Genomic DNA, 17,413 nt, shown 5'->3' with positions numbered 1-17,413 from the left:
CTTCTTCTCTACCCTTGGGATTCCGGGACCCCTGGGTACGCCACAAAGGCGGGGCTTGAAGCCCCCGGGTTGGGGGGAGCTGAGCTGCCCCTCCTCCGGCGATGATGTCACTACCCCCCTCCGCAGCCTCTCGCTGCCCAGAGCTGCGGGGTTGGGTCACCCCTCCCCCCATCGCCAGTCCCGGATTCCCCCATCCCCGCCCCGCCTCGACTTGGGGTGAGTACGGGGGAGGGGGAGAAGGCACAGGGTCCGGGGGCGGTAAGACAGCCCAAATCCCAGTTTTGGAGGCGGGGGACTCGGGAGAGGAGGACTTAAAGGTTACAGCGGAGAGGTAATTGGAGGGTCTCGGGAGACCAAGGATCGTAGGCAGAGAGTCCCCACATTTTCAGCTTTAGTGCCTGGAAGATCGTCTTTCCTGGATTTAGAACTGATAGGAATGGGGGCAGAGGAACAAGGAAGGGGTCTTGGAAGTCAGGAAGGGGAAGACCCTTCCCCAATTCCAGGGCTTTGGGGAATGCGGGAGGGAGAGTTAGGAGGGGGCGCCAAGGATGACTGAGGTGAGAGTCTGGGGCTTTCAGGAATTTTGTGCCTTGAAGGCCTGAGAAGGGATAGACTGGGAAGGAGGAGGGAAGGGGAAAGGGTCTGAAGACGTGAACAGACATTGACCTCCCCTCCCCTGGTGTCCGTCGCCAAAAATCGAGTCCACGTCCCTCTGGTCTGTTTGCTGAGCTGGGTGTCCCATAACCCAAGCCCTCATTATGCCTCCAGAAGCCTCCCCTATGGGTGGAGAATTCAGGCTCACAAATCCCCGCATACCCTGGTGGGGCCTGGAGAGGGCCATGTGGGAGTGACGGCATCCAAATTTCCCAGGGCTTGATGGAGTCCAGATCATCCTTGACCGAGCCTCTTCCCCCAATCCCACGGTCTCTAATCCCGAGTCTCATTCCCTATTCTCCCCTATTCCAGCCTCCTCGCTCCTTCCCCCTCCCCCATCCCTGCCTTCCCCCTCCCCATCCCTGCCTTCCCCCCTTCCCTCTGCCCCAGCCCGCACCTTCTCCCACATCTTCTGACCTCCGCAAAAACGCTGGTTTGGTAACTTGATCCCGTGCCTGGCTGCTATCAAAGGCAGAAGAGAAAAGTAGAGTTGGGTGGGGTGGGGGGAGGGTATAAGGGAGGATGGCTGACTTAGGTCCTTACCCTAGCCCTTACTCCCAGCTCCTAGTGCCTACCCAACCCCGGCCCCAGCATCCACCCCCACGCCCCACCTGCCTAGAAGCCTCACTCAACCCAAGCCCATTCCCTCACCTCAGGATTCACTGCTTCTGCCTGGGGATACACCAGAATCCGGGGCAGAGAAGAGTAGGAAGCCCCGATGTCTTTTCTCTACCCTCCTGGGTCCCATGGGGGCTTGAGGACTGCCTGAGAACAGTGGATCAGGGGGAAGTGGGGGAACCCAGGTCTAGGGGTGGGGGGAGTTGAGGTAAACTACCTCCCTGGTCCGCAGGACGGGCCCCACTTCTGCAACTCTCTGCAGTGACGCAGCCTCGAGTCCTGGCCAGGTTGAGGATTAGAGACGGTGATGCGGTGGGAGCCTGAGAGAAAGGGACAGAAATCCAGAGGGAGGGACCGAGACTGAAGGACAGCAGGACAGAGCCCCAAAGAAGTGGGGACAGAGACCCAGAAAAAGGGGGACAGGGATTCAGAGAGGGGTGAAGGAGGCACGGGGTGGGGGTGGGGGATAGAGGCCCAGGGAAGGGAAAGAAAGAAAAAGGACAGAAAGAGAAAAGGCAGTGACAGAGGGGGAAAAGAGACGGAGGAGGGGAAAAAGACACGGGGAAGGAGGTAGTCAAAGAAGAAGAGCTAGGGGGACAGAGACCCAGATGGATGGGCAGAGACCAGAGAGAGGAGGGAGCCGACCCTGGGGTGTGGGGGGGGGGGTGAGTGGAGGACAGAGACACAAAGAGGAGGGGCAGAGACTGGAGAGAACGGAGACCCAGAGAGAGGCAAATCCGAGAAAAAGGTACAGAGGTCAAGATAAAGAGACTGGGGGTGGGGAGATCGAGACACAGTCGGGGGAGAGGAGACTGAGGCTTAGAGAGAACAGGGGCAAGACTCAGAAGGAGGGGGACAGATTCAGAGAACAATGGGACAGAGAACCAGAGGGAACGCAGAGAGTAAGGAGGGGCCAGAGCCTCAAAGGAGTGAGGGCAGAGACGGGGGGACAAATATTCAGAAAAGGGGAGAAAAAGAAACACTAAGAGGCACAGAAGCGGGAGGGGGGGGTGGAGAGGTAGGCGATACCAACCAGCCGCCGTACCTGCAGAGGGAGGCAGCGGGCCGGGAACAGTGCAGACCTGGGACGCCCGCAGCCCCTGACCCGCCCACTTCCTTCCCACAGGCACAGCCTCCTGCCGCCGCAGCCCCAGCCGCAGCCGCTAGCCCCGCCCCAGCCCCCGCGCCTGCGCTCTACCACCGGGGGGGGGGGGGCCAGTCCAGCCCAGGGGGCGGGGCCTGACCGGCTCCGGGGCGGTCCGCCTAGTTCTGGCCACATCCACCATTGGCCCCGCCCCAACTTTCTGTCCTCCCACCAGGACTCTCTGAAACCTAATCCCGCCCAATTTCCTATTGGCCCCGCCTATTGCCTCAGCCGAGACTGTTTCCCGGCCTTTTGGTTTCTCCCCTCCGCCTCTTAAGGCTCTCTCCTTACCAGTTCTCATCCATCCCTTGGTTCTGCTGGCTGCAGTCCGCCGTTATCTAGACCTCGTCCACTTTCCCTCACCTCGTTCCCCCTTCTAAGGCCCTGCTGACCCTTAGAACTGTCTCCCAGGTTCTCTGGCCCCCAAGACTTCCCGTTCTAGGTCCCACCGCTCCGTCCATCCCGGTAGCTTTGTACTCTGCAGGTCTCACCTTTTCCTTAGCCATTCTCTACACTCTTAGCCCTGCCCCGCCCCCACCTAGCCTGGTTGCTTTCAAATCCCTTAAAGCCCCGCTCCTCCCTTAGTCTTGCCTTTCCACAGCCCATTCAAGACGGTTTTTACCATTCGTGGATCCCACCCACCTCCCGCAGTCTCTCCGCATCCTTCCTGACATTCTCCCGGCCCAGCGCCGGCTAATCGGGCCGAGTTTGCAGCTCCGACCCTGCCCCTTCTTTACCTCGCCTTCTCCCTTAGTCCTAGCCAGAAGCTCTCAGGTTTCCAGGCCTCGCCCCTTTCCGCCCCTTCTCACTGGGTCTCAGTCCCTGTTCCCCTTGCCGTGTCCCCTTTCAGTCCAGTCTAGTGCCACTCTCCATTTCCAGTTCCCGCCCCTCATTCAGTCCCGCCCCCTCACTCTCCCAGCCCAATTAGGACTGTTTCTAATTTCTGTGGCGCTGCCTCTTAAGATCCTCTCTGCCCCGTCCAATCAATGTTAGGAGCTCAACCCGGCAGTCTCCATCTGCCCCACTTCACCGGGTATTGCTTGCCGGCTCTTTAGGTCCGTCTCTATGCAATCCAGACGGCCGCCCCGATTGTGGCCCTGCCCCTGACTCCGCCAGTCACGGACAGTCAGACCCCTTTAAATAGCTCGGACTTGTCCCCTTCCTCTGTCCGACCCGCTCCTGTTTTTAGTTCAATCAGATCTCTGTCTTATATTTAGCCCCGCCTCCTCTGTTCTCCCAGTGCTGCCAAACCAGGCAACTTTAGCCTCCCATCCCGCCTTAACACCTCGCTCGGCCCCGCCCCTTATCTCAGAAAGACCCAATCGGTGTGTTCCATCTGCGGCCCCGCCCCGACCAGCTAGGCGGAGTTGGAGTCCGGGCCCTCCTCGCAGCTTTAGCCCCGCCCCCACCTCTTCCCAGGCCAATCAATTCGGTTTCTCCCTCCCTGCGGCCCCGCCCCCTCCCTCCATCACCTCCTCTCACCCAATCACATCTCTCTCCCCTGCGGCCCCGCCCCCTGAGACCCCGCCCCTCCCTCTCCGCCCCCCAGCCAATGCTGAGCTCAGTCTGCGTCTCATCCTTCCGCGGGCGCCAGGGGTCCAGCAAACAGCAGCCGGTGTCGCCGCCGCAGCCGTCCGAGTCCCCGCTGCCGCTGCCCCCGCCGCCACCGCCACCGCCACCGCCGCTGCTGCAGCAGCAGCAGCAGCCTGCGCAGCCCGGCCCCGCCGCGTCCCCGGCGGGCCCCCCGGCACCCCGCGGGCCCGGGGGCCGGCGCGCCGAGCCATGCCCCGGGCTGCCGGCGGCGGCCATGGGGCGGCACGGCGGCGGCGGTGGCGACAGTGGCAAGATCGTGATCAACGTGGGCGGCGTGCGCCATGAGACGTACCGCTCGACGCTGCGCACCCTGCCGGGGACGCGGCTGGCCGGCTTGACGGAGCCCGAGGCGGCGGCGCGCTTCGACTACGACCCGGGCGCCGACGAGTTCTTCTTTGACCGGCATCCGGGTGTCTTCGCCTACGTGCTCAACTACTACCGCACTGGCAAGCTGCACTGCCCGGCCGACGTGTGCGGGCCGCTTTTCGAGGAGGAGCTCGGCTTTTGGGGCATCGACGAGACCGACGTGGAGGCCTGCTGCTGGATGACCTACCGGCAGCACCGGGACGCCGAGGAAGCGCTCGACTCCTTCGAGGCACCCGACCCCTCGGGGGCCGCCAACGCTGCCAACGCCGCGGGCGCCCATGACGCGGGCCTGGACGACGAGGCGGGCGCGGGCGGCGGCGGCCTGGACGGCGCGGGCGGCGAGCTCAAGCGCCTCTGCTTCCAGGACGCTGGCGGCGGCGCCGGGGGCCCGCCAGGGGGCGCGGGCGGCGCGGGCGGCACGTGGTGGCGCCGCTGGCAGCCCCGCGTGTGGGCGCTCTTCGAGGACCCCTACTCGTCGCGGGCCGCCAGGGTGAGCGTGCTCTCGGAGCCCCCATCCCCCTCCCCTCTCCTGGAGCTCCCAGACCCTCAGAAACGCCCCATCCTCGCCCTTAATCCCTAGCCCTTCCCAGCCCTTCCTGGTCTCTCGGCCTCCCAGCCTCTTAGTCTCCCGTACTCTGAACACACCCCCCTCTCCCGGCCATCCCCAGATCCTCAGAAGATCTCTCTGCAACCTTCAGAATACTCCAGACCTCTCTAAACCCCACCCTGCTTATCTAGGCCACCGTAGGCCCTTAGAAACTTCCTTTCCGACCGTGAATCTCTTAAACACACCCCCTGCACAACCCCACATCTGCCTTTCCTGGACCCCTCCTGAGACCCTCAGAAGACATTTCCTCAACCCTGAGTCTTCCTAGCCCCTTTTAACCTCTTCTCACCTCTCTTGGCCACCCCTCAGACCCTCAGAAGACCCTTGTCCAGCCCTCAGTTTCTTGGACCTCCTTAGGTCCTCAGAAGACATCTCTTCCTAACCCTCAAAGTGTCCCAGGCCCTGTGAACACTGTTTCCACCCCCTGCAGACCCTCTGAAGCCTGCTCTCTAGCTTCCAGCCTTCAGTCCTGCAGGCTCTCCCAACACCTCTGATTCTCCTTCTGACCGTCTCCACATCCCCTCCCTCTCTCCAAGTTTGAGTCTCCTGGTTATCTTTGAACCCCCCCTGCTTATTCTGCCCTTAAAGTCTCAGAATAATTCCCACCCCAATCTCAGAGTCCCCTGGACTCCTCTGAACCTCCAAACCACTTGCTCTGGCTAGGATACTTCCCCCTCACTGCAACAGAGTCTTGGGGCATCTTCTCTTCTGGGACCCTGCTGCCCCCTCTGTGTTCACATCCCTTCCTGCATCCTCCACACCAACTCCCCTCCCGAGGATTTCCCTATACAGCTCCAGACTTCCCCCAAGGCTTTCACACTCCTCCTCAATGTCTCCAGAAGAGTCCTGAGCCCCCATGATATGCCCTTCCTCTCCAGAACTTCCCATATGCCCTCCAGAATAGCTTCTCTCTCATCCACAGATTCTCCCAGCTTCTTCCTTCATCGTTTAAACTGCATAGCCCACTCTCTATCTCTGGGACACCCTCTCCCCACCCTCAGCTTCCCAGCCTCTTTCCTAGTGGGTAAATGACTTTCCTTCCTGCTCCAGAACTTTACCTAATCTCAATCCTTGGGACCCTCCTCAAGTTATCAGCCCCAAAGCTTCCTCCTCAAAATAGCTCCCAGGTCTTTCTGACCTACCTTGGTATCTTTCCACCTGACCCCCCTCCCCAAGCCCTGCTCACTTCCCCTTTCCTAACGCCCCCCCCCCCCACTACCCATTCCAAAGCACAGGACTGGGCCTCTCAGACCCCCCTCCGCCTCCCGCTAAGTGAACCAAAGAGCCCACACTCCAGCCTTCTCCTCTCTCCAGTCTTATCTCTCTCAAAATTCCATATTTCCCCCAAAGCTCTCTTCGTCTCCCCCCCCCAAAAAACTTTCCTCAAACATCTGTAACTTCCCAGGCTAAGTAGCTACCCTTCCCCCTGGTCCTCATTTGAACCTCTTCCTCCTCTTAACTTCCTCCCTGTGTTGGAGGAGAGGACAGTTCAAGATGGGGGGTGGGGAATTAGAGAGAGGAGGGAAAGAGGAGAGACTCCAGGCCCCTTTCTAGCCTCCTGGGGACCCAAACACCCGGAGGAGGCGGTCCGGCACCCTCCCCCCACCGTGCCGCGTCCTGGGCCGGGAAGGACGCGGAGGACCCGCAGTGCCGCATTTGCACCGGGGGAGGGAGCGAGGGGGAGGGGGGCCGGAGGCACCGCATAAAGTTTGGTCCCCGGGAAGCGCTGAGTTGGCAAGATTTGGGGTTGGGTGGGGGGAGGTGGGGGAGAGGAGGTGCAGAAAGGACGTGGCCCTATATGCCCCCTCAGGCCTCTGAGCGGCACCCTCCCCCATGGCCTGGGGAGCCCTTCCCTCTTGTGACCCCATTGAAGGGTTCGGAGGTGAAACTAGGGGTCTGGGACAGCTACGGGGGACATTCATTTACTTTACAGATGTGTTTTGAGTGTCCACGTAGTGCCAAGCATCTTCTAGCCGCCAAATGAGAGTTTGAGAGTTGAGAGTTGAGGCCAATGCAAAGTGGAGGGTCCGGCTCTACCTCCCCCTCACTCCTCTCCCCATAATCTCCCCTTTCCTTCTTACAGGGACTCCATGCCCTCCTACCCCTTCTGCTTTTGAAGCATCTCTGGACAAGGGGGTCCTGACGCTGTCCAGCTTCTAAGCTCCGCACTGCGACGGGTGCCCACCTTTCTTTCTGTGTCCCGGGAGGGAAGGAGTTAATCAAGCTCCTGGCCTGTGGCCTCCCGCTGTGAAGCGGCACTGCGGCTGCGCACTGCCTGCTCGGCCACGGCCTGGAATGGGTTAAGACAGCTCTCAGGCCTTGCGGCTGCGCACTGCGGTGGGGGAGCTGTCCGTGGTGCTGCCCCCCGCGCGCCCCGCCCCCTGGTCCGTCCGGCCCGCCCCCACTGCGGTGCCGCAACCTGCGCCCTGCGCCCGGCTCGGAGGGGGGCGGGGGAGCACCAGGCATGCGCTCTGCGGAGGCCTCTGGCCTCTTAAACCACTGCGGAGAAACGAAGAGGGGGGCGGGGCAGAGGGCCAGAGTTGAGCCCCTAGCCCACCCCAAGATCTAGGGTCATCTCTGAGGCGGACTCTGGCCCGCCTCTCGGCTCTGCACTTCAGATTAAAGTCAAGGTCTCCCAAGCCCGGACCTTGCCCCCCATCCCGTGGAGGAAAGAGAGTGCAGAGAGGGACAGTGCTGGCCCGGGAGCCAACTCTGGCTCTCCTCTCTTTGCACCCCAGGCCCTCTCTCCTCTACCCATCTGATTAAAGGCTCCTCTGCCTCAAAGCCCATCCCCTTCTTTCTCTAAGGACTAACCCCACTCCTTCGACCTCCCTTCTACATATCTGATGAAGCCAACTACAATTTCTAGGGGCCTTCTCCAAGATCTTGACCCTGTCTCTTCTCAAGGCCTTCATCAGAAGCCACACCATTGGGCTCAGGACACTGGTCCTTCCCCATCTTGAAATGAACCAGGCACCCCCGCCCCCATATCTCTGAACCTCTGACAAGCCCCTTCACCTCTCCTTGGACCTAGCCCTGCCCTCTCCCCTTCCCCTATGTTCAAGCCCCTGACATTCCCTTCCTTTCCAGAGCCTTAAACCCCACCCCTATCATCTTCCCTTTTTGCAGTCTTGACCCTTCACTTCCTTCTTCCTTCAGGGACCTAACACCCCTCCTCCCCTCTGTGGGTCCAACTCTGCGCTGTTCTCTCTGGGTGAGGGCCTCACCCAGCCTTCTCCCTTTTCTGAGACCCAGTCATTAGCATCAAGGTCCTTAAACACCGGCACCTATCTGAGGCCTCAACCTTGGCTCCCTTTAACTGATGCCCCAACACCCTAATAACAGCTCAAGCCTTACTAAGTTCCAAACACTAGACCAAGCACTGGTTTTGGAGTCAGGCCCTTTGTGTACTTATCTAATGTAATCCTTACAACAATCCTGTAAAAAATTTGAGGTTCAGAAAGCTTAATCTCCTTGCCCAATTAGGCAGGGAAAAAGCTGGATTCAAACCCAGGCTTTCTTACTCTTAACCACCTCCTGGTTCTGCCTCTGACCCACCTTCTCCCCTTTGCCTTCCCTCAGCTCCAAGCTAAGCCCCAAAGCCTCTGAGACACAGGATGTATGATCTTAGCCTCCCTACCCACATCCCCCAGCAGAATGCTTGGATCCTGCCAGGGACCCCCTGAGATATGACACAGGGAACAGGAGTGGGGGGGATGGTCTAGGAGACAGAGCAAGGAGCCAGAAATCACTGTTTCCAGGAAAGAAGTGGCCCATCTGCTGCTGCTGCTGGGGCCAGCTCTTCTCCCGAGCTGGGGGAGAGCTGCCTCTGATCCTTTTGCAAGATTTAGAGAGAAAAGGATGCAAGAAGTGATGGAGGCATTGGGGTTGGGACACCTGGGTTTCCCTGGAGTTTGTGTCTGGGAAAGGGGCCACTGGGAGGGTCTCAGGGAGATGGCTAATTGACCAGATGCCTGGGTCACCTTTTGCCCTCTCTCTCCTGTCCTGCCCCGCAGTATGTGGCCTTCGCCTCCCTCTTCTTCATCCTCATCTCCATCACCACCTTCTGCCTGGAGACCCACGAGGGTTTCATCCACATCAGCAACAAGACAGTGACGCAGGCCTCCCCGATCCCTGGGGCTCCGCCGGAGAACATCACCAATGTGGAGGTGGAGACAGAGCCCTTCCTGACCTACGTGGAGGGTGTGTGCGTCGTCTGGTTCACCTTTGAGTTTCTCATGCGCATCACCTTCTGCCCAGACAAGGTGGAATTTCTCAAGAGCAGCCTCAACATCATCGACTGTGTGGCCATCCTGCCCTTCTATCTGGAGGTGGGGCTCTCGGGCCTCAGTTCCAAGGCCGCCAAAGATGTGCTGGGCTTCCTGCGGGTGGTCCGCTTTGTCCGGATCCTGCGCATCTTCAAGCTCACGCGGCACTTCGTGGGGCTGCGCGTGCTGGGCCACACTCTCCGCGCCAGCACCAATGAGTTCCTGCTGCTTATCATCTTCCTGGCGCTCGGTGTGCTCATCTTCGCCACTATGATCTACTATGCTGAGCGCATTGGCGCTGACCCCGATGACATCCTGGGCTCCAACCACACCTACTTCAAGAACATCCCCATCGGCTTCTGGTGGGCCGTGGTCACCATGACAACCCTGGGCTACGGAGACATGTACCCCAAGACGTGGTCAGGGATGCTGGTGGGGGCGCTGTGTGCCCTGGCTGGGGTGCTCACCATCGCCATGCCCGTGCCCGTCATTGTCAACAACTTTGGCATGTACTATTCGCTGGCCATGGCCAAACAGAAGCTGCCCAAGAAGAAGAATAAACATATCCCCCGGCCCCCGCAGCCCGGCTCGCCCAACTATTGCAAGCCCGACCCACCGCCCCCGCCCCCGCCCCATCCTCACCACAGCAGCGGCAGCATCAGCCCTCCACCACCCATCACCCCGCCCTCCATGGGGGTGACTGTGGCAGGGGCCTACCCACCAGGGCCCCACACGCACCCCGGGCTGCTCAGGGGGGGAGCGGGTGGGCTCGGGATCGTGGGGCTGCCGCCTCTGCCTGCCCCTGGGGAGCCTTGCCCGTTGGCTCAGGAGGAAGTGATTGAGATCAACCGGGCAGGTGAGGAGGGGGCGCGAGGGGTGGAGGTGGGGGGGCGCAGGCAGAGGTGGGGAGGTTGTGAGGGGGGCAGGAGGTAGTTGCTGAGACTCCAGAGAGATGGGGTGGTCAGCAACGGAGACAGAAGAGAGGAAAGTGAATAGCAATTGCCGAGGCCAGAGAAGAGGCACGGAAGTAGACAGCGATGGAGAAACAGAGATTTCATGTGAAAGAGAGTTTTGGGGAGAGACAGACTTACAGCCAAGGTATTCAGTGGAACCAGGGGGGCGGGGGGCAGAGTGATCAGCCATATGGTGAGAGGGACTCAGAGAAAGAGAGATGGGGGGCGGTTCAGTGCACAGGGAGAGAGTCTCACATGGGAATCAAGGGCCAGAGAGACAGAGGCCAGGGGACTGTTGCAGTGTCTGATGAAGGAGGTGAGGGGAGAGGAAAGTTGACTGAGCCTGTGCTCATCTCTCCCCCCCAGGGGAGTCTGTGTCTCAGAGGCAGTGACTGGGGCATCAGTCCCGGGGAAGGGAGAGGCTGGGGGGCCCCACCCCCATGCCTTAAGTAGGTCAAGAAAGGGAGCTGGGCCGCCCGGCCCCCATCTTGCTCCCTCAGCCGCTGACCCAGTTTCACACCAATTAAAAATAGCTAAAGTCAGAGCCTGGGGGACCCCCACCTCCCCCCTCCCTCATCTGTCACCTTCCCAACGCCTCCCACTGTGCCCTTGCCAGCGTCCAACACCCCTCCCTAAACTACCACCTCCCAGCCCCCTGCATCCCTCCCAGCCATCCCTCCAGACCTATCCCAAACCATGCACCCTACCCCAGCTGTGCCCTATTCGGTCCACTTCAACCAACCGTCCCACCCTCCACTCTGCCTCAGCCTCCTTCCCAGCACCCAGTTCACTTCTCAACTACTTCCCCCGTCCCTGTCCCTCCAAACACCCGACACCCTACCTCAGTCCTGCCCTTCTCAGCACCCAACACCCCGCCTGACCCCCACTTCCTAGCCTTCAATGCCCTTCCCTACCCTGTTGTCCTTCCCGACACTCAACACCCTCCCCACCCATGACCCGCTCCCCCAACCCACCAGCCACACCCCCTAACAACCTGCACCTCCATCACCTCTCCTTGCTGACCTTGCCCTCTCCGTGAGTTCCCACACCTCACTCTCTCCTTTGTGTCTCTGTCTGACCCTCGGGACACAGATCCCCGCCCCAACGGGGACCCTGCAGCAGCTGCGCTTGCCCACGAGGACTGCCCGGCTATTGACCAGCCCGCCATGTCACCAGAAGACAAGAGCCCCATCACCCCCGGGAGCCGGGGCCGCTACAGCCGGGACCGAGCCTGCTTCCTTCTCACTGACTATGCCCCTTCCCCTGATGGCTCCATCCGGAAAGGTGAGGTGCCCTCCACTGGCCCCCTGGGACCCTCCCTCTCCTCCCCTCCCCCAGGGGAGGGGAGAGAGGGAGATGAGGGAGGAGGTGCTGGACTTCCCTTCCCCCATCTCTTGGCCCCAAATTCCCTCCCTCTTAGACGCCCTCCCCCAAATTTCCTCACCACTGACCCTTCACCTGTCTTTATTCCATCTCCATGTCCCCCCCCCCGACCCTCTGGCCTCTTCCCCCACCCCCAGCCACTGGTGCTCCCCCACTGCCCCCCCAAGACTGGCGTAAGCCAGGCCCCCCAAGCTTCTTGCCCGACCTCAACGCCAACGCTGCAGCCTGGATATCCCCCTAGTGGACGAACCCCCTCCCCCCAGGGTAAGTAGCCCCCACCCTCTGAACCCCCTCCCTCCCGACTAACCCATCTGAGAACATGCAGCCCCCATTGACCGAGACTCCTGTCCCCTAACTCCGAACAGCTCCATCCGATTAACCCCCAGCCCTGACTCTGGCCCCGCACCCACCTGCCCAGGACCTGTGGTGCCCCTCACTAACCCCTAGAACTAAGCCCCACCCTCCCCACCATGTGCCTGACCTCCCTCCCCGCCCTTACGACTGACCCCCATTCTCAGCCCCATCCACATCTCTCTCCCTGCCTCCCCCTTGGTTTTGCTTTTGTTTATTTAATCAAGAAAATGGGGTACACACCCAGGACATTCTTCTGGGTGCAGGTTGGGGTGAGAAAGACTCAGCCACTCATCCAGTCACTTGTGGATTGGCCAGCACTTACAAAGCACACACAGGCTCCTGGCGCAGTGCTAGGTCCAGGGGATTCAGCAGTGAGCAATCCAACCGCACCCCTGCCCTCCACGAGCTCTCAGTTTGGGGCAGAGGCAGACACAGACCTAGAACTGAGGCCAAAAAGCAGGGCTGGGCTGCGGATTCTCGTCCCAGGATCTGGGGAGGGGCGGGTCTGCTCTGGGACTTTGTGAGGATGCACCGGAGTGGGGAGACTGCAGGTCAGGAGGCTGGGGAGGAGGCTGGGATGAGGGTCCAGGGGGAGAGGACAAAGCCTGAGCCGGGGTCAGGGCTGTGCGGGTGGAGAAGAAGGAAAGAGACAGAGAGAGTCGGGGGGCCAGGGGTCAAGAGGGCAGGGTCAGGTCTGGCCAGTTGGGGAGGTGAGGGAGATAGAGTGAGGAGACAGTAGATGAATTATTCAGCAAACATAACGAAGCACTTTCCACGTGCCAGGAATCTAACATATATTCTGTAATCCTCACAACAACCCCAGCTAACCCCTAACTTCATTCATTCATTCATTCATTCATGCATGCAGCAACTGATGATTGAGGGTAGAATTCCAGGCACTGGAGATTTAGCAGGGCACAAAGCAAGAATCTGCCATCACAGAGTTGCTACTCTAGAGCCTGGGTCAACATACTACAGCCACGGGCCAAATGTGTCCACCAGCTGTTTTGTAAATAAAGATTTATTGGAACACAGCCACTGTCTACAACCGCAGACTGGAATAGTTTCGACCGAGATGGTATGGCCCACAGAGCCCCGAAAATATTGACCATCTGGCCCTTTATAGCGAATGTCTGCCACTCCATGACTGGAGGAAGCAGAAAACAAAAGGATAATTACTCTGGCCAGGTCAGATAAGGGGTCTGTGAGGGTCTTTCTGAGAAGGTGACTTGAAACTTGAAAGCTGAAAAAGCTCCAGCCAGGCAGAAGAAACAGCAAGTGAAAAGGCCCTGAGGTGCTGCCTGAGGTGCTGAGGTGGGATGAGCTTGGTCTGTTAAAGGAACAGGGAGGAGGGAAGTGTGGCTGGAGCTGAGTGGCCTAGGGGAGAGGGGAGGAGTCTGGGGGGGAAGGTATTTTTGGCCATGGTGAGAGGCTGGATTTGATCTTAAAAATGATGGGAGGCCACCTGAAAGCATTTGATCCATCGCTTATTCATTCAACACATGCCTGTGGAATCTCCCTACGCAATACAGAGATACATCCTAAAGAATCCCTACCTGCAGCCTAAGGAGATGCCACAGCAGGACTTAGGGAGCCTCCAAGGACAGCCGCATCTAAACGCCCTTGTTTTACAGAAGTTCAGAGAGGTCCATGGCCAACCCCCAGCCACAGAGCAGATGGGGGACAAGAACCCAGGCTTCTGGGCTCCTAGTCCAGAGGGGGCTGTCTGGCTCTTCTTGTTCCATCCCCGGACTTCTCCTTATTGCAACCCGCCCCCCACCTCCATCATCCTCCACTTTCATCTCATTACCAACCCCCTGCCTCCCTGCTCCCATCTCACCCCTCCCCCTGCTTGCACCCAGTCCTGTTACCCACCTCCCTTTGTTCCCCACCCCCAGGTCTGGATGGGCCCCTATGGAATTGAGGGGCAGGGGGAGGGGGGAGGATTCGGGAATGTGGGTGAGGGAGGACTGGGGGGGTCAGTTGGGGGGAGTTCTCTGCTTCTCTTGCCTCGGATGCCAAAATCCATTCATTGAACTCAAATTATGGCTGGAGCTGATGGGGCTGACTGAACTCCCTCCCCCAAGGTCCTGGATCCCTCCCCCTTCCACGCGTCTCCCTTCCTCTCTAACCTTCCCCTCCAGGACCCACCCTCCACTATTCCCCCTCAACCAAGATCCTTCCTCCGGACCTGACCCTCACCCGCCCCATGACCCCTCCGTTCTCCGTCTCCCCTCACCAACCACCTGATTCCCGCACCTGACCTGCCTGCGCTCCCCCGTCCTCCCCAGCCCTCCCCCTCCTCTCTTCCTTCATCCTCCCCTTCCCCCTCAGCCACCTCGGAAGCTCCTTCCATATTTGATGTCTCTGGCCGCCCCCATTTCACTGCTCCCCTCCCCCGGAAAACACCAGAGAGGAGGAAGAGATCTCGGCTTTTCTCCGTCCCCCCAACAGTGAGGCTGTGTTGGGGGGTTCCCCCTGGCCACCCTCCCCCCCCCCCGTGACTCTGTGTATTTCTGTCCCCAGCTCTTGTCACCGCCTGAGACCTCGCGAGACCCTCGGTCCCCCTCTGCCCCTTCCCCCCAGGTTAGCAATTGGGAATGGCTGGGAGGGGGTGTCCCCAAGATACTGGGCTTCCAACCTCCCCCAGGCCCTCTCTCCAACAGTTAGGATGCCCTCGTCAAGACAGACCCCTTGGTACTGCCTAGCAAAGCCCTAGAAGAGCCCAGACACTGGCAGAACTCTTCAGACATTCCTAAGTTTTCAAGAAACCCCACATGTGCCCCTAAGCCTTAGATCCCTTTGACTATCAAGACATTGTCAGGACCTTCCCATCAGAAGGTTCTCGTTTAAAGGCTTCTTGACCCTTTAAAGATACCCCATTACAGCCTTCAGCTGAGTCTTGCCCTCATCAGACTGCTCTTGGACGTGTCCTCCCGCACCAGCCCCGCCCCGCCCGGGGAGGGGGCGCTGCCAGCTTGCACCCCATTGAGCCCCTCACAGCGTCCCCACCCGCCTGTCCTCGTCCCCACCCGCCTGTCCTCGTTCCTCTACATCTAGGTTAGCCCCCTACCCCCTGCGGCCCCACGCATTCCCTCCCAAGGCCTCTCCACCGGCTGCTCCCCCACTGGCATTCCACCCACGCTCCCTCCCCACGCCCGTGCTGCCCACCATCTGCCTCGCTGCCCCCCACCTTTTGCCTCAGATGAGGGGGCCAACAGGGGGGAGGGGAGTTGAGGGGGGCCGCGGTGGGGGTCGGGTGGGGGAGGCTCGGTGGCTGCCACCTGCCTCCTAACCCTGAGTCTCTCCCCCTCCCCATGTCTGAACCTTTCTCCTCGATGCCGATTGACTGTCCAATTTGTTCACTTCTCTCTCTCTCCGTCTCCTTGGTCCGCCTCTGTCCATCTCTCCGTCTCTTGCCATCTGTCACTCTGTGTCTTGGTGTCTGTCTGTCTCTTATCCTGTCTCCCTCACCGTCTCTGTCGCCTGCCTTCTCTCTCTGACTCGCCCTCTCCATCTCTTCCTGTCTCTTGCCTCTTCCTGTCTCTGTCTTCTCTCTTTCTCCATCTCATATCCCTTCTGTTTCCCTCCTGCTTCTCTCTGTCTTGGGGTCCCTCTGTCTGTTGGACCCTCCCCCTGCACCCCTATCTCCTTGCTTCCTCCCCGTGTTTCTGCCCTTCGCCCCCCCCCCCCCCCACCAGGTTACGAGAAATCCCGCAGCCTGAGCAGCATCGCGGGCCTGAGCGGGGTGTCCCTGCGCCTCGCCCCCCTTGCCACTCCCCCTGGCTCTCCCAGGGCCGCCCGCCGCGCTCCCCCAACCCTGCCCTCCATCCTCTAGCGCTCCCCTCCCCCCCGTGGGGGGACTCGGGGGTGACAGGGAAGAAGGTCAAAGGAGCTGGGGGTGGGGGGTGGGGGAAAGGGTTAAAAAAAAAAAATCAAACAGTCATTAATAATATGCAACCGAGACGATGCCAGCAGACACCCCCGGGCCCCTCACCTCCACCTGGGCCCCCAGGATGGAGGTGGGGAGGAGCCAAAGGCCATTCCCCCAACTCTTCGCCCCTCCTGAAAAAAAGCCTTCTCAGGTCTCCATGAGCCATAGGAACCCCCCCACCCCCCGCAATCGACTCGTGTAAATACGTCCAAATTATACCAATTACATTTTGGGGCGCCTCCCCTCTACTCTGCATGCCTCCCCCAAACTGGATCCCTGCCCTCTCCAACTCCACCTCAGCAATAAGCCGCCAGGGGCTGCATGCCGCGTGCGAGGGAAGGGGCATTCTGGGAAGCGGGTGGGGACCTCCATGGGGGTCGGGCTGGCCTTTAAGCTACCGGAGGGTCTCCTAGCCTCCTACCCTTCACCCCAGGAGGGCAACCCATCACCAAAAAAAAAAAAAAAAATTAGCAGCAATGTGAGGGAAGGAGGAACAGTCACCCAAGCCAAAAACCGGAGCTGAGCTCAGACGGTAGAAGCGGAGGCCCGGGGGGAGGGGGGGGCTGAGGACAGCTGCTCCCTCAGCCTTCAGGAGCATTCCTCTGGTGAATTTCACTCTTTCATCCTCCTCCCCCACCCCCCACCCCACGCCCAGGGATCTGGCTCGCCTCTATTGCTGCATGGACTCAGACCTCCCATCCCGGTATTCCTGGGATGTTCTGGCCGTAGCACACAAACTACCCCAACACCCCCTCCAGATTCCCATCACATGAGGCCTGTCCCCAGAATTCCTGAGACTGAGTCTGGCATCCCGCATCCTCCAAATCCCCACACGCTCCTGGGACTTCACCTCTGCACACAGATGCAGTCCGCACCGCCCCCCCACCCACCCCGGCCCAAGCCCCACCACCCACTCATTCCCTGAGCTGCATCCCAGCACCTCAAACCTCCAAGACTTGATCCAGCCTTTCAGCTCACTTTCAGCCTTTGGGATGCTCCAAATCCTTCCCACACTCTGGACATTTCCTGGACACCCCTAAATCTGACATCAGACATCCTGCTCAGGTTCCCCTGACGCTAGAATTTTCAAGATAGGCTCAACCTGTCTGCAATTCCAGGGAACCCGACCTTCCCGGGGCAGCCCCCTTCTCATGCCTAACCCTGCCCCTTCAAGAGCCCCTTTCTTTAAATGGTGCCCCAAAGGCACCTTCTTCATAGACGCCAATGTTTCCCAGAGGGTCATATTTGTACCCCTGGCGATGTGCTAAGGTTTTAGGCAGTACAAGGACAAACACTTATTTTTAAAGTTTTGTTTTTCCTGGCATTTCGCACATAAGCCGGTTAAGTCCAGATATTGCTGCTTGGCCAGGACACCGTTTATTTAGGTTAGAGGTGTTTACATTTAAAATGTAGAGGCTGTTCCCTAGTGGAGGGACGCTGGAATATCAGAAGCTTGGGAAACCACATATCCACCTGGGCTGGGATCCCAGCTCGCCCTTCCCCGGCGTTTTTCAACCCCCCATGTTCGCGGGTGCAAAA

General features: G+C 59.7%; 2 protein-coding genes across 8 annotated transcripts in view; one reads left to right on the top strand and one right to left on the bottom strand.

Annotated features, from left to right (window-relative positions):
* The window catches only part of LOC309616539 (uncharacterized protein), a gene marked incomplete at its 5' end in the record, with an annotated part of 3,517 nt that extends 595 nt beyond the window's left edge, over nt 1-2,922 (bottom strand). Inside the window, 3 exons of the mRNA XM_082367196.1 lie at nt 1,052-1,116; nt 1,490-2,435; nt 2,908-2,922. Coding sequence (XP_082223322.1) covers nt 1,052-1,116; nt 1,490-2,435; nt 2,908-2,922 — 1,026 coding nt within the window. The remainder of the gene's footprint in view (nt 1-1,051; nt 1,117-1,489; nt 2,436-2,907) is intronic.
* On the top strand, nt 2,477-17,413 carry KCNC3 (potassium voltage-gated channel subfamily C member 3; the record flags this gene model as incomplete). Of its 7 annotated transcripts, XR_014237577.1 has the most annotated exons (6): nt 3,969-4,865; nt 8,999-10,106; nt 11,296-11,487; nt 11,724-11,850; nt 14,467-14,526; nt 15,642-15,657. XR_014237577.1 is itself a non-coding variant. In XM_082367605.1 (5 exons), the coding sequence occupies 4 exons, from the start codon at nt 3,969-3,971 to the stop codon at nt 14,481-14,483; spliced, it is 2,214 nt and encodes a 737-aa protein (XP_082223731.1). In that variant the 3' UTR covers nt 14,484-14,526; nt 15,642-15,724. The 7 variants fall into 7 exon arrangements, 6 of the variants coding, with proteins under 6 accessions (XP_082223732.1, XP_082223731.1, XP_082223729.1 ...); XM_082367605.1 differs by lacking the exon at nt 11,724-11,850 and having other exon boundaries at nt 15,642-15,724; XM_082367603.1 differs by lacking the exon at nt 14,467-14,526 and having other exon boundaries at nt 15,642-15,677.

This window comes from Balaenoptera borealis (assembly GCF_965194805.1).
Source record: "Balaenoptera borealis genome assembly, chromosome: 19".
NCBI classification, from domain to species: domain Eukaryota; kingdom Metazoa; phylum Chordata; class Mammalia; order Artiodactyla; family Balaenopteridae; genus Balaenoptera; species Balaenoptera borealis.
Note: the sequence above shows the minus strand (reverse complement) of the source record. Positions and strands in the feature narration are given on the sequence as shown.